Source organism: Odontesthes bonariensis, chromosome 18, assembly GCF_027942865.1.
Source record: "Odontesthes bonariensis isolate fOdoBon6 chromosome 18, fOdoBon6.hap1, whole genome shotgun sequence".
Taxonomy (NCBI): Eukaryota; Metazoa; Chordata; class Actinopteri; order Atheriniformes; family Atherinopsidae; genus Odontesthes; species Odontesthes bonariensis.
In genome coordinates, this window is record NC_134523.1 from 12839106 (window position 1) to 12855046 (window position 15941).

At 38.1% G+C, this 15941-nt stretch overlaps 2 protein-coding genes across 6 annotated transcripts; both read right to left on the reverse strand.

Moving 5' to 3' along the window:
* Window positions 1-270: 270 nt before the first annotated feature.
* Window positions 271-9439, reverse strand: mapk15 (mitogen-activated protein kinase 15). Of its 4 annotated transcripts, none has more exons than XM_075449087.1 (14): window positions 8920-9438; window positions 6970-7068; window positions 6606-6635; window positions 5916-6006; window positions 5391-5521; window positions 5045-5208; window positions 3811-3950; window positions 3666-3723; window positions 3039-3176; window positions 2666-2771; window positions 2272-2518; window positions 1937-2049; window positions 1589-1741; window positions 271-1421 (listed from the first exon to the last, which is right to left on the reverse strand). In XM_075449087.1, exons 1-14 carry the CDS (start codon window positions 9007-9009, stop codon window positions 1227-1229), a joined length of 1755 nt encoding a protein of 584 aa, XP_075305202.1. In that variant the 5' UTR covers window positions 9010-9438; the 3' UTR covers window positions 271-1226. The 4 variants fall into 4 exon arrangements, with proteins under 4 accessions (XP_075305202.1, XP_075305201.1, XP_075305200.1 ...); XM_075449086.1 differs by having other exon boundaries at window positions 1922-2049; XM_075449085.1 differs by having other exon boundaries at window positions 1919-2049; window positions 8920-9435.
* Window positions 9440-11261: 1822 nt separating this feature from the next.
* vps28 (VPS28 subunit of ESCRT-I) lies at window positions 11262-15838 on the reverse strand. Of its 2 annotated transcripts, none has more exons than XM_075449970.1 (10): window positions 15771-15838; window positions 14146-14209; window positions 14009-14037; window positions 13714-13751; window positions 13515-13604; window positions 13328-13433; window positions 13127-13228; window positions 12740-12793; window positions 12558-12649; window positions 11262-12274 (listed from the first exon to the last, which is right to left on the reverse strand). In XM_075449970.1, the coding sequence occupies exons 2-10, from the start codon at window positions 14183-14185 to the stop codon at window positions 12154-12156; spliced, it is 672 nt and encodes a 223-aa protein (XP_075306085.1). In that variant the 5' UTR covers window positions 14186-14209; window positions 15771-15838; the 3' UTR covers window positions 11262-12153. The 2 variants fall into 2 exon arrangements, with proteins under 2 accessions (XP_075306085.1, XP_075306086.1); XM_075449971.1 differs by lacking the exon at window positions 15771-15838 and adding an exon at window positions 15310-15592.
* Window positions 15839-15941: the final 103 nt, after the last annotated feature.

Genomic DNA, 15941 nt, shown 5'->3' on the forward strand with positions numbered 1-15941 from the left:
GGCAAATAACTCAAATAAAACTAAGCGTCTCAACTTATTATTATCTTATTATATACTTATTATCTGGAAATGGACTTTAAAGAACATGATATAAATTGATGCTGCAATCTATCTTGAAACAGATTTTTCACTCAACCTTCAGCTTTATTGTGAACCTTTGTTTGTAGGGGCTCAGACCTTTGTTTCTCCTCCTTAGCCGCCGACAATGATAAATGCTATAATTGTTGAGAGAGAATTTAAAGAAAAAAGCTCACTTGTACTGGAAACCAATTATTTAAACTTCAGTTTATTATAAAACTTTACAGCGTTTCATTTTACACAATATAAAACATGTTCTAATCTTTTCCTGTATGCAAACATAAGAACAAACAGCCATACTGCTGCAGTATTCACATATCCCTCACTCAAAACAATCACTCATTACATACATTGCATATAATCAATTTAAACATCAGAGTGCATATAATACATTAATTATGTGACCATCTCAATCTCAGCGAATTGATGTTCTAAAAGTGATGTTAAGCCATTAAGCCTGTAGGTAATTTTCTCCATAAATAAACATGAGAACTCATGGCTAATTCAAACTTACAGTGGCAAATGGGGGGCTTAAATATCTTTGGGCTCCCGTTAACTCCTAGCTGTGATAGGTACAAATATTCTTAGGAATATTTAGCCTCTGTGAAAGACTTCTAAAGGCAGACAACTTTTTTACATGCAGCTGTATCATGTAGCTGACAATATATTACAGTGGTACACCTTCCCCACAAACTCACATTAGTCCAAATACTAAAATGAAATTCAGAGACAATCACTCAGTGAAAACAGAAGCTTTGGTGCCTCTGACAATTAAGGGCTCCGCAGCATTTACCTGGTGATCCTGGCTGGTATTTAGAAATACTGTTAATTAAATTTCTGGAAAAGGAATAAAAGTAAAGAAATACCCCCCTTCACACATGCCTCTGAATTGAAATTTTAAAGTTTGATTAAATGCACCTTATTTTGAGATATGTACATCACAGACTCCAACATAGAAGGCAGTGAACCTAAAAAGAAAAGTGTTATGGGTAGAACCTAAACCATACAAAAAGGTGTTTTACCTAATAATTTCTTCTTACAAAACCTCTGTTGTCACATGACAACCTGTCACGTGGCTATCAAAGCAAACTGTTGTGTTCAAACACAAGCGACATCCACCCCGTATGTTACCAACTTCTTAGCTGCAGCTAATGGTTGTAAGCGCGGCTTCGAAGCAGACCGTCCAGTTCTGTCTTGTTGATAGTACCGTAGGCCTGGGAATAGCTGCCAAGTTTGGCTCGTGGGTCACCAGCAGCAGCCACATTAGAGTTATTCTGAAATACTTTCTTGCTGAACCGTGTAGGTGGCCGGATCTCACGAACCTGAGAACTGGACCGATGGTTCTGCATGAGAAGAAAATGGAAGCTTCATGTAAATAAAACCTTCAGGTTTTAAAACAACTTTCATTTAGATTAAATGCTGAAAAATTCAAACAGTCATACACATAAAATTATTTACGTCCATCATTTTTATGTCATCATTTCGCTGCTGTGAGGTGCAGTGGACTGACCAGGCGGGCTGATGTGACGCACAGCCCCGCAGACAAAGGTCCCTCGTCCTTGCGGACTAAAGGGTTATTCTGGGTTTGGTGTAAGGTCAAGGAGAAGGAACGGTTATGGGCCACAGGGGCTGAGCGACCACGCTGCAGGATCTGGTCCATAGACTTGTGGAGAAAAAAGGTGGAAAAAAAGTCAGAATAAGGATCACAGTGAACCATTTAATGAGCAAAAGGGGGATAAAATGCCAGTCGCAAAAAGAAAAAGGGTGATAACATGAAAGAAAATAGGATTAAGTTACAAGAGAAAGCAAAACTGAAAAGTGAGTGGACTCTGTTGCTCACTACATTAGTGCTGGTGACCTCTGCTGGTGGTGTCGTTGCAGTTCCATTACTGATCTGTCCCACTACTTTCCTGCTGACTGTGGAAGAGTGATAGTACTGAGGGGCACCAGCTGGAGCCCGAACAAAACCATCTGAGTAAAGAAAAGAAGACTTTGTGTTTGCAGCCTGAGGCACTTTGCAGATATAATATATGTTTGGAGGTTTCTATGTGTAGCTCTATTGTTCTAACATAATATGCAAGTATCTCATCTGTATCAAACCACAAAAATAGTTTTTCTGTACTTGTAGAAATAAAAACAACATATTTTGGCCGGTAATAAAAATATGAACTGTGTACAGATACATTCTCATACTTGGGGCATGTGTGATGGGGTTATATGTAGGTTTTCCTAAACCATGGTCAGCTAATGGGCTCGCCTTCTCCTCAGAAGATGAGGTGAATGCATTTACAGTCCGAGGTTTGGTGATGATAGTATGTGAAGGCACAAGGTTTGACTCATCACTCTGCTCATGCTGCGGCTTCCCCTCACTGTTGCTGGCACAACATCCATCCTTTGGCAGCCTCAAAATCCCCTGATTAGTTCTGCTCTCTAATATCATCTGGACGGGAAGGAGTAACAGTATTAGGTTTAATCAGCTTTCTCAGATAAAGTTCCACGATAAAGAATGATGCATTATTTATGTTTTTATTGCTTTACACGTTTGAGTATGTTAAACAATGGGTTAAAAATGTGTTGTTTTCTGTACCTCATATAACTTGTTGCGGTATTGAACCACAGATAACTGCACATCATCGTCCACTGCCAGCACCACATCATAATTGAGAGCTGGCTCTTTGGCTGGATTATGGAACCTCCAGAAAAAAGGAAACTTAGTTGTAACCACATAATAGCATTTCATTGATCTATTGATGATCTATGACTATTGATCTCTCAAATCTAAATTAGTACAAATAGCTGACTATATGGAAGAAACTATAAAATTTTGCTGTTCAACTAACCAACAAAAGAAAAAAATGAACAGATAAACAATTAAGAAATAAGATCTCCACAATCATTTTGCTCTAATGAAAACCTTAATGCTGCTTCTAAGCCACAAACCAGTCTAAAATATTTAATACCTGGCTACATATGGGTGCTGGAGGGCTTGTTCTGCAGTCAGACGCTTGTCTGGGTTAAAAACTAACAAACCCATCAGCAGGTCAAGGGCATCAGGAGGCACAGGCGGTTGGAGAAGATCCTCCAAAGGCACCTGTGGTCTAGTAAAGGAAGAATAGAGCAAGTTTAAAAAGTGTAACATGCCCAAAATGAACGCAGAATTGTGAAATGCTTTCCACTAAGAATGATGGTTCTGCAAGCATTTAAAGTGCACTGCTTATCTACATATTTCCAAGTTTGCAGAGTGGCCTGTTCAAGCCGTCTTTGCTTAGTTTACAATTTTGCTGCTGCCTCATTGCATCACTGCAACAATCTCTGCTTCTGCTTTTATCAAGCTCACCTACACTTGCACACTCTATACATTATAATAGTCTCCCCAGTGGAGGGAAGGAAATTTGTTTCGCTAAACTAGCAACAAGGTCAGAAAGGGGCCAAGTATGAACTGTCCAAAGCCTATGTATACATACAAAACAGTCCCTCTGAGATGACTGATGAAAAGATTATCACATTTAGAAGCACATAATATACAAAAAGAGGCGTTTTACTACACAAGCTGCAAAAAATAAATAAAAAAACACATATTTCCTTACTTCAGTAGCATTCTCTGAATGACAGACGATCCATATTCAGACCTGATGGCGAGAATATCTGAAAACGTAGGAGTATTTAATAATTTCAAACTAAAAGCAAAGCATTGAGCATTTGAATAGATCTATTCTTGACATTTGTATTCACCCTCTGGGCTGGGGTGAGGTATGGCGCTCATTATCTTCTCGATTTGGTTGATGGTGGATGTTCCAGGAAACAGGGCTTTTCCCAGCAGCATCTCTCCCAGAATACAGCCGAGGCTCCACATATCCACACCTTTAGTATACCTTTTGACAAGATGTGCTTTTTTTTACTGGCTATTACACTTCAAAGCACTATAAAATTATAATTCTGATCCTTTAAAGGAAGGTGTGAGGCTTTTAGTGGCATCAGATGATGAGGTTACAGTTTGCAACCAACTGAATATATCTCCCTTTTCAAGTTCCCAGGAATATCTATGGTGGCTGTCACTGTCACTTATAAATAATGCAAAAGGCCCTCTCAGGTAAATCTATCTATGGAGAAACCAACACATTTTAAAGTGAAGACAGGAGGAACAGTTTCCTGCTTATGGCACAAAAGATATAGTTTTAGATATAGACAAAGTTTTAAGTTTTAAAATGCACCCAGAGAAGAAAGGGTCGAGGATCTTGGTTTTTTTGGCCACCTGTGACATCTGAAGGGGGCATGGCATGTTAATCATACACTCTAAACTAGATTCAAAGTACATTTCTACATTGTCACAGATTTAATTCTTATCTGACAGAAATAATTCAAGTGTTAGGTTGCAGCCAAACACTGGTTAGATGATGCAGTTTGTCACATGTCACGTTAAGTTGTTGCATGACACTCTGAAGTGAGGATGCCTCATTTTGTTAAATGCCATTCACCTCCTCTTTCCTCCACTGCCCTCATCTCCTCTTCTTGCATCATTGGTGGGACAGACCGAGACACAAATAGTCGAGTCGAGTGGAGCAATCAAATGTGTGCAAACCGGGTAACGAGATAAGGGGTCTGTTTCTGCTCATCAAGACTAAAATGCAATCCTGGAGTTTTCAAACTAAACTGGATGGGCATAAATTCCAAAAGTCTCAGTCTAAGGCAGTCCTTAAACCCCAGAATAGAGTGAATACAAGGTGTACACAAAGCTTAAATTATATTTTGTTAAACAAAACTGTATTTGTGTGGATTTAGCCTGCCTAATCTAAGCTGATTTGGCATCATGAAAGCACATTTCTGCTCACTGAGTCCCTTAAATCCAACACACTGGTTCTTTGATATACAGGTATATCATGTTACCTTCTTTATCATTGTTAAATTAGGTGCACAAGCAAACAATGCAGCTCACACAATGACAACAGATGCTCAACACAGCTGATACCTCGCGGATCCCAGCAGGATCTCAGGGGCCCGATACCATCGCGTGGCCACATACTCCGTCAGTGCCGGATTCCCGCTGTCTTCTTGGATCTGGTTGAGTGATCTGGCCAAGCCAAAGTCACACAGCTTGACTACACAGTCAGTGTCCAGGAGCACGTTGGACGGCTGGACAGAGAAAAACAGACAGCAGAGTATTTTTCACAAAAGCAACAAGAATTTGATTTACACTGAGGTTCCCAGATCATCGACTGGATGTGATAACAGGAGTTAACCAGTCAGTAAAAAGATGAAAGAGGTTTTGAAAAAAAAAAAGAAAAAGGGGAATTTTGCTTTTAAATGCTTCCCACCTTTTTGTCTCTGTGAATTACATTTCCTGAATGGAGGTATTTTATGGCTTTGAAGAGCTGGTACATCACATAACGTTTATGGATGTCCTTCAGGAGGGAGCCTTTCTTTATCACAGCATGCAAGTCCGTATCTAGGACAAAGCAGAACAGAGAAACTGATCACCTATGATTTAAGCAGCAATTAAAACAAACAACAGGGGTGCAATTAATATGTCATAATCAGGAACATCATCCGTAACCATTTTGTTATTGAGCTGATAACACACACTGATCTAACATCAAACATTGGGACCCAACAGAGAGAAGCAGTGGAGTCCCGCTCTGATGCTGTGGTAGACGGGGGGGGGGGGCTGTGGACTCAGCAGTATGACAGTGCAGTCAGCCAAGGGGAGCACAAGCCCTTCCACACACCCTTGTGCGAGCACCTTTTCAGTGCCAAGTTAAACTGGTAAGACCCATTGCAGCCAAACTGTATTTGCTCAAGCAATTTGAGCAACTCCCCATGTGCAGCATTACAACACTCACCCATATATTCAAAGATGAGATAAATATCTTTGTCATTTTGTGCTCGGATGACATTCAGGAGTTTGACGATGTTGGGGTGATCTCCAAACTCCTGCACAAGAAATAAGAGTTTGTGATAGGGAACCACACACAATACGGACCTCTGATAACAAGCAGGGAGCACGACAAGGTTGTGCAAACAAAAAGTTGCAACATAGTTTATATAATCCTCACTATAAACCATATGACCACAGCTCTGGGGCTTTACTGGAAAATGAAAACAGCTGATCAGGGAGCAGTGGAGCAGCTGGGTGGCACATGAATGTAGGTCAGCATTAGCACTTGAGTATTAGCACAAAAAATACCTTTTGTGGTCACTTTGACATTCAGATACTTAAAATCTATATAAAGTAATATACATTTACAGATATCATTGCAGATGGTAATGCAAATTCGGAGCTAAATGCTGGCACTGAATTCTACACCCTATAATTTTTAAAAACTGGACATAACTGATTTTTTCCAGCTCAGGGAGTAAAGTATTTGTACCAGCAGAGCAAATAAAACTGATGAAGCAGTGATGGAAAAATAAATTGTGGTGAGCTAATTAGACACGGCATACTAGCAGTGGGAAAAAACAAAATGTGTCTCCAAGAGGACTCGAAGGGTAATAGAGGTATTCATTAATTTAGGCATTATCATGATAGTTACCTGAAGGAACATAACTTCTCTGAATGTTCTCTGTAAAAAGAAAAAATAAACTTTACAATCAGGATATAAACTTCACAAGAAACATGCCGGCACAAACTAGGTACACTCGAGCCTATTGTTTTAATTAATCATTAGTCGTCTTCCTCTTGAAGGTGAAGGCAATAAAGACATTTATACAGAGTCGTTACTGTAAATCAGTTGTTGAGATCTGAGTCTGTTGCTCAAAGGTGTCATAAATGAAATCTAAAAAGATCCTTTACATCATATAAAAAAAGAAAGATATCAAATGTGACATGCAACTCTTTCGCTTTCTGTTTTCATTCCTTAAATGTTTGTATGAATCACTGTCACACAGTATACACACCTGAGCATCCGTCCTGTTCCTGAAAGCATCGAAGATCTTTTTCACAGCCACAATCTCTCCCGTCTGTCGGTCAATTGCTTTCCATACAATGCCGTAGGCCTGAGGAAGCAACAAAATAACACCTCATCGAGAAGCTCCTTGTACCTGTAGGTGTGGGCCTAATATAGCGTGTTCGGTACCATCAGTGTATGGATATATCTGAAGGATGTGAAAGAGAAGAAGAAGAAGAAGAAGAAGAAGAAGAAGAAGAAGAAGAAGAAGAAGAAGAAGAAGAAGAAAGAATAAACAAAAAATGTAATCGGGTAATAATAGTGGGGTCGGAGGTGTACCCAGAAATTTAGCCCGTCCAGCCAACGGCAGTTTTGATTTTTTAAGAATTGATTGTGAGCAAGAGTTTTCTATTAAAAGTAAAAACCCCAAAAAACCATAAATAAATAAATAAATGACGTGCTTTGGTTTATGTGTTGTGCTCTGATAGCGTTCTCCAGCAGGAATAGTTAGACTTCCCAGGACACTGAGTCATGGACAGATTAGTCAACAGGCCGCTGGTTACAGACTTTCTGACATACAAGCAGACAGTTACTGAGAGAGAAACAAAGGGACTACAAATTACTTGGATGTACAGTATTTCAAATCTATTTGGTTGTTTTGCATCTTGTTTGTCATTTGGATAATTTCCTCATTTTTTTATATACAAATTTTGGATCTATTTGTGTTTATTACAGATCTCTTTTTTTGTTGATTTTGGTCTCTTTCTGGTTACTTTCCATCTTTTGTAGTTGTTTTGAGTCTCCTTGTCATAGTGTTTAGTTATTTCAAGTCTCTAGTTGTTGTTGGTAACATTTCGTCTCCCTGTGGTTGTTTTTAGGTTTGTTAAAAAATGTATACTTATTGGGTTTTTTTTGCATCTTTTATGGTGGTTTACTCACAGCCTCAATCAGAGGCTTTGGATGTAAGCCCCTGTTGTTCTTTCGGCCCCTGGGTCTCTGTTTGAGTGACTAATCCTTTTAAAGCACTGAGCCCAGAAACATATACATTTATCTGGGTTTTAGTGGGGGAAAAGTAGAAATATTAACTACACACTTCATCGCTATGTTATTAGAACAAAATAAGAAGTCTTTGATTATAGCTCTGACTATAGTGAAAAGAGAGGCAGGGGGCTGAGATAGTAGGAGAAATCAAGCATAACAGAGGCAAGAGTGAGGCAGGGCATCAGAACACATTGTTATTGTAGAGAGCCCAATGGATCAGATTCACACAGCACTGGAGACTCTTTGTGTCAGACAAACACACACTCCAGAAAAACAGAAAATGGTGTGCCCTCACTGTTTGCGGTTTTTGAAAACATTTTATAACTCTTTTAATCCAATTTCTCAATATTGTTTGATTTCTTCAGGCATCACAGGCAGCTTCTATGCAACAAGTCATCTGTAAACAGGTTGAACAGCTGCGTAACATGAGTCACAGCCACACTAAAGTAAGTCCAGCAAGCCTAGGTGGCAGGTATACGTGGCATTTACCAGCTGGTTATCTAAAACAGAGCTGCAGTTTGTGAATCTCTGTGGACAGACTATGGAAAGAAACCAGGTGTAGTCCTGTGGCAACCTCGGGTTACCAGTAGAGAGAAAAACAAAAGGGTTGGACCTGTAAAGGAAACAAGTGTTCCTCACACATCAGCTGATCTGCAAGGAAAGCGTTTGTCCTGCCAAAGTAAATAAACCCCTCTCTTTCAACTCTGGTATTCAAAGAGAAACTTAAGTCTGGAAAATGCCAGGAATTTTCTGAATGCAAAAGTACAGAGGAAACTTAAGTAGCAGGAAACAAATTGGTTTACATGTGAACAGATAGGTTCAGCCAAGACTGCGGTAAAACTGTTTCATAAAAACAAAGTCTTGAACAACATTAATGTCAATTGCAATCAGTTTGAACAAAATAACATAAATCACTCACCCCTTTGCCAAGTCTCTTCTTGATTTCATATTTGAGAGAAATGTGGTCCTCCACCTCTGTGACGTTTGCCGATTCATATTTTTTGCTCATTTTATAGTTCAGCTCGCTCCTCTGCTCATGCACAAACCATCATCACTCTCTTTGTTTATTCAAGAAATCCCAATGGCCCACAAGAGATGTTGCAAGGTCTTAAGTGAAGCTGTCCGGGCGAAGGTGCAACATCCAAGTGTTTCCACGATACAAAACAATGATGTATATTTTTAACACAGCAATTGAGTATATTACCTGGCAACCCTCAAGCGACCACTCTGGTCAAACGCCGCTTAACTTACTTTAGTGAGTCAGTGTCTGTCAGGAAGCTTTCATGTCTATTTAATGACTGAAAATATCTCACTTATTTACAATCTGTTGTTGTCAAGGTCAACTCTCTCTCTCTCTATTCTCTGCGACTTTGCGCTCTCCTGAACCCCTGCTGCAAGTTGAAGAGCCGTAGAGTTTTGTCGGTATTCGTCGTCCTGGTAACGAATGTTCTGCTGCCTGGTTCTTAAAGGAGCCGTACGAGAAAAAAAACTCCTCCGGCTTTACGCATTCTGTCATTCTACTCAGTTGTTATGGTGATGACGCTTAGGATGACGTATGGGACACTGGGCATTATGATTTTCATAACCTCTACATCTGTAAATGTCATATCTCAGAAATATAGAGCTGCAGTGCTGCAGTATTTTTTTTTTCTGGTTTTTTTATTTATTTATTTATTTTTATTGAAAGAAACAGCTGGTACAAATGCAACATGAATCAACCAACATACCAATAAATGCAGATTATTTGCAATGTTGGCAAATGTATAAAGATTCACAGATATAGAATGAATAGGAACATACTAGAGGTGGTTACGAATATTGAAAATAATACATTTTAAACGAGTATCAATAGCTTTAGGACAAATGGAGTGATCAATGGAAGATAAATAATGTTTTAAATCTTTCTTGAAAATGAAAAATAAGGGTTTTCTTTTTTGAAATTTACCTTTGTGAATAAAGAATTTTGCCAAAAAAAGAAAAAGGTTTATAAGATAGTCCCGGTTTGTTGTAGTGTTCGTGTCCTCTGGAGCACCAAAATACATGACCTGCATGGTCATAGCAAAGTCCTTGTCGATGAGTGCAGTGCTGCAGTAATAGAGAATGAGGAGAGAATAAATGACGTCAGAGTAAATATGTGAAACCACCACAAAGACACAGATTGGAAACAAATAGTCTGTTAGTAAAAGAATGTTTGGCCTAAACGTGACCCACATCTTCCGTTTTATCTGGCCTTAAGTGACTCTGATGACTCAGAACGAGTATTGCTGCCCATACTCAGCCACAGAACCACAAGACAAATTTGTATTATTTTAGGTCTTCAGCACACCTTGCCATCACAACACTTGCTGCAACCCATGCTTAACCCAGTTTATCATATTTGGGCTACACCTAGCCCATAAAAAACATGCAATAACCCAAGTTAGGCAGGTTCATGACCTTTGAGCTCCAGATGGAGCCTGAAAACTTTCCATTATAGACCTGAAAAAACTCAGAAGACAAGTCGTTCTGCACTGAGGTCAAAGAATTCTTGTGGGGATGTAGGGAACAATACGATCTTCAGATAAGCCACAGCTTGACTATGATGGCTTTAAATGTAAGTGAGGATTTTATATTTTACTGTAAATTTTGCACGGAGCCAATGTAAAGACTAACACTGGAGGAATATGATCTCTCCTGATTTTCCAGTCATCGTATGACACCAACGATGAAAGTCAACACTGAGCACCTAGTCTTTCACTAATTGATTTAATCAAAGCAGTTATGCTTTTATTGCAAGGTTTTAAGTATCTTAGGTTTTTAGAAAGATGTTTTATTGTTAATTTGTATGATAAGCACATGCATGTATCATTTTGTGTACAGCATTTTATTGATTTATTTCTGCTGACTGGATCTGCTGCCAACCATGGCCAGAACACTCTTGGAGAAGAGATTCTTACCCTCAGGAGTTTCTATTTCCTGATTAAATAAATGTATTTCATGAAAACTGCCCATGGATTCAACCCCCACAAGAAAACTATGCTTACATTTTCCCAAAAATAAATTAAATAACTTTTTCAGCACCTGTGCTTGTAATTTGACTTTTTTTTCCCCCACTGCCTTGTCTATGCATTTGGCAGATGCTGTTACCCAAATAGTTGATCTCTGGGTTGCAACAATGCTGTCTTAAAAACTTAAAGCGTCTCATAAATTGCTATCTAATACTATATTCCCCGTAAACTTCTGAACTTTTAATTTGATCTTATTCACACAAAAGAAGCCAAGTTGCAGAATTGTTTAGTTTATTTCTACAAAGGTAACATGCTTTTATTTATAAATCAACACTATTATTTACAATGATACATCTTTATAAATATGTTCTCCCTAATGGTGTTTGGAGGTTGAAACATATTTAGCGAGCAAGATAAAGAGGCGTTTTTTTTTGCCTCAATTTTGCTCACTCACCATGTGGTGAAACCCTCGCCTCTAAAGGTAATATGGATTAGACATGTTAACAAAGTACAGGGAGAGGAAAACAAGTGATCAACATAAAGCATCTCTTAAACTTTAGCTTCAATATGGTCGTTAACTGGATGTGTTGTCCAATCAACTTAAAGTCCAGGTAATTACTTCAGCTGTGAACTGACAAAGAAGATGAACTGCAGCCTATGACAGTTTCTTTTACTCTATTTACAGACACTTTTGCAGGATTCTACAGTAAAAACCTATGCGATATGAAACATGACAAAAGAAACGAATATAGATCACAAATATTTGGATACAGTTAGAATAATACAAAGACTTTGGCTGTGCAACCTTCTCTAGATATACAGACTTTAAAATGCTTCCTTGTGCTCTGTCAAACTTAGCTATAAAATTAGATCTTATTTGATGTTACAATATAAAGTTGGGTGTAAACTGCTCTGTCAAGGCCAGAATAAAGAGCCAAAAGGACTTTCACACAAGTTTGGGTATAAAAAAGGCCAGAGAAGCTTAAAGCATTGGATGAGCTAATAGAGCAAGGCTGCAGGCAGCGCGATGTACTAGAAAAAGTCGAGCATACAAGGCATGGAGTTTGAACTGTATCCAACTTGACTGAAAAACACACGAGCTTCGTGTACAGTGAGAAAGAAAAGTACTGGGGGGATATGAGATAGATTTATAACAGACAGAAGCTCTAAGAGGAGTGGAGGAAGCGGTTGAAGGCGTTGTAGGCCGACTCCAGATCGAAAAGCATCTGGCGAACCTGATTATCATCTAGCTCATCTGAGGCAGACATGCTGCTGAGGGTGGTCAACCTGTTGGAAAAATATCATAGAAGAAAACATTTCTTTAAAAACACATTTCTTTTAAAACTTGCTGTTAAGATGAAGACGTTTTACTTTCAAAGCCACCACTTAATAACTTGCATTATAAACTTAATGCGGTTCAAAATTTGCACAACCTCTTTTAAGGCAACTTTCCACTGACAACTGCAATTATCAATGGATCAATTTTAGACAATAACGTAGCATCCTGCAATGAACAAGCTGATGGCTCAGTGATAGAAACGCAGCAGACTGGTGGCCCAGTGGGACTAACCAAAGGCTGACTTTGTCTTTAGCCTCTGAGTCTGGAGGCATGTTGCTCATTCTGTTCATCGTCTCCATCAGCTCTCTCAGATCTGGTTGGATCTGGACCAACAGAGAATAATCCCGGTGAGAGCTAATGTACAATTAGGCATTTGTTTACAGTTAACATTTTATGTATATTGTTACATTTACCTCATCCATGGCCCTGATCTCCAGTCTCAGCTTGTCCATCACAGTGATGAAGAGCTGAGTGTCAAAGAGAGTGAGAGAAAATTAAACTGTTCATGTTAAGTTCAAGTGTTTGTTTTTTTTTTTTTTTTTTTTTTTTTTTACTGTCAAACTTTTCAATTCCTTGCTGGAGCCTGACTGCCCAATTGCTGCTTTTACGAACTAAGATAAAAGTTGGCACGGGATACAACTGGCAGTATCCCTTCATATTTCATGGTGATTGAACAAACTAAATAATTTCATTAAAGTAGAAACACTTTCTTTTTTTTACTGGCACACGGCCATATCAAGTCTCTTGTTTGCAATTACTGAATGGATTTTTTGATATAATGGGGGAGAGAGAGGACATACAGAAACTATATCTGCAATGCAGCGGTTCAGGTTGCCCTTGTCATCCTTGATGGTGATTGGCCGATCCTCTTTAATCCTCTCCATTGCTAGCGGGCAGTCGAGCTAAGAGACAACGCGACAACAGCAAGAATATCAGAAATATGAAATCTGTCAAATTACATCAGTATAACAGTAAATAAAACAATCTAGATGAACACTCACTCTGTACTTCCTGCAGAAATCATCGATGGAGCCCACATCAGAGCCCTGCACCTGCTTGAAGGCAGCCTTATACTGAACCAAGAGTCTGGAACAGGAAGCAGTGTACCTGAAAAAACACCATTTGTTTCACGTTAGTAAAAACATTCAATTGAACTTACAGGGGTGTTTTAGCTGATGGGTAACTCACTCATTAGGTGTTACGCAGTCTTTGATATAAGCCTTCTCTAGGGCCTGCAGGGTCTTGACAACAGCAAACAACTCTGCCATGTTGTCATACCTGAAGAAAGAGGAGGGATAGGGTGTTATAATAGGGGAAACATCATGAATTCATAGTTTAAATAGAGGGCCAATGTTACTCCAGTAACAGGCAATATATTCACACTTACTTTTCTCTTTCCCTTGCATTTTTGTATAGTTTCACTTCCTGAAATGACATGATTTATGTTTGTTGTGATCATGAATTCAAATATCACATATTCTTGACACGATTAAAATATTTTCTTCAGATTTGCTGTAGCATGGGTATTCCTTGTTATGAAGAGGACAACATGCGGATAAATTTCAGGGACAAATTGGAAACATAAAATAATACCACAACTACTTTGTGTTTCTTAGAGGTTCAATTATTTCCAAAACTTTGTTTACAGAGTATTGATATTAAAGTTAAATTGTTCAATTTACCTCATACAACTCTGGTTTATTAGCTGGAACTGTGGGAGAGAAGATAATGTTTGTATTATCAGTGAAAGAAGAATGGAATTAAAAGGATGAGGCTGACAACCTTAACTGTCCACATTTGATTGATCTGAATGTCTTACCCCCTCCAACTCCTCCTGTGCCTGCTATCCCATGGAACATGATGTTGATATATCAGAACTTGATCTGAAAAAGATTTGTTTGTCACTTAACTGAATGAATTCAACACATTTCTGAGCTATTACTTTCAGTAAATTATTTACAGTGAACAAGACCACGGTTTAAGTACTGAGCTTATATTACATGAGTTGCTGGTCATATATGTAGTCGTGTATAAGACACTTTTGGGCCTCAGGGTTTATTTTCTAACACCCTTTTTGATTTGCTCATGCTATTCCACCCATAACATGTCAGCACATCATCAATCTTCAAAAAAGAACAGCACAGGCACATTTTGAGTTACTTTTTTCAACAACAAAGCTAAATAATTTCCTGGAGAGAACCCAGTCAAATGTTTGTAGAAATTCATAGATGGGGTTAGTAACTGATTACATCAACAAGAATAAAGTAACCAGATTTATCAAAATATAAGAAATGTTATATTTGAGTCATCAAATCAATTAGGCTAGATTTTTAAGGATTACTAGATTACATTTTGATAAGATCTTTAAATATGTTAACATATCTTTAATATATATACGAACAGTAAACATTTAATCAAAACAACTAACACAACAGATCTGCAGATGTTTATGCCCATATGTTTTAGCACCAGTAACTTGGGTTAAGCAGTTTTAAATACTGAACAGATGCTACTCTATATCAAAGTAAGAAAGACCATTCAATTTAGCTAACAGTGACTTAATACAGAGTTGTAATGCCAAGTTATGGATAATGGAGTTTTTTTCGTTTTTCTAAAATGTATCTATTTATACTGGTTGTTGATTAAAAACAACAGTAATAAACTTACAAACAGCATTCGGTATATGTCTGTGTATGTTTAAAATAATATTCTAAATTCGTTTCAAGAGTTCAGATTTGATAGATTAAGCAATATTTTAAAAAATAATATACAAGTATTTGTATTGATCTTAATGTCTAATTACGTTTGTAATCCAAATCGTTACAGAAAGGCATTGTCATTTATAGACAGTAACGTCACAAAGTGAATTGTCACAGTTCGTTGTGTTCATAGTACTGGATCAATACTTCCAAACACTATGGCTGCTATCAAAATAATCTTATGCATCCATTTATTTCAAGTGAGCACAGATATTAAAACTTACATCAAATTTCCAGTCAGTCTCGGTGTGACAAGAGGTTCTTCATATCTAACAAAACCAATGAACACAGATGTCGTCGTATTGTCCAGAACCTGGCCCGGTTAATAACAATTTCGCTGAAATCTTTCAATTCCGTCACGTTAAATTCAAAATGTTGTTTCACTAAGCACCAACATTTACTAGAATAAACGCCAAACAAAGCATTCCAATTGAAGAGGGCCGATTTTCGGTTATGGATTTCATGTTTTGCCGAACTCTCTAGCCTGAAGTTAGCTGTCGAGGCTAGCTCTTAGGCACTTCCTCCATGGATTTTTTGTAGCTAGGCGCGTCAAGTTCTTTTTTTGAAACCATTAAATTAAATGTCTCAAACGATTACTTTGGTAATAGCTCAAACAACCACAAAACTTTAAGCGCCATTTTAAAAAACACAGTTTAATAAACGAAATTAAACACACTTCACTTACCCTTTCGGAAAACTGCTGTGACGTCGATGTAAACACACCCTCCTGCGAGGACCAAAATATGTCAATATGTTAGGTGTCCATTGCGCCTTAGTAAATATCAATTTTATTTTAAAAGTGTAAAAAGTGTATACAAACAGTTAACTGTAATATTTATGTGTGTATTATATTCTA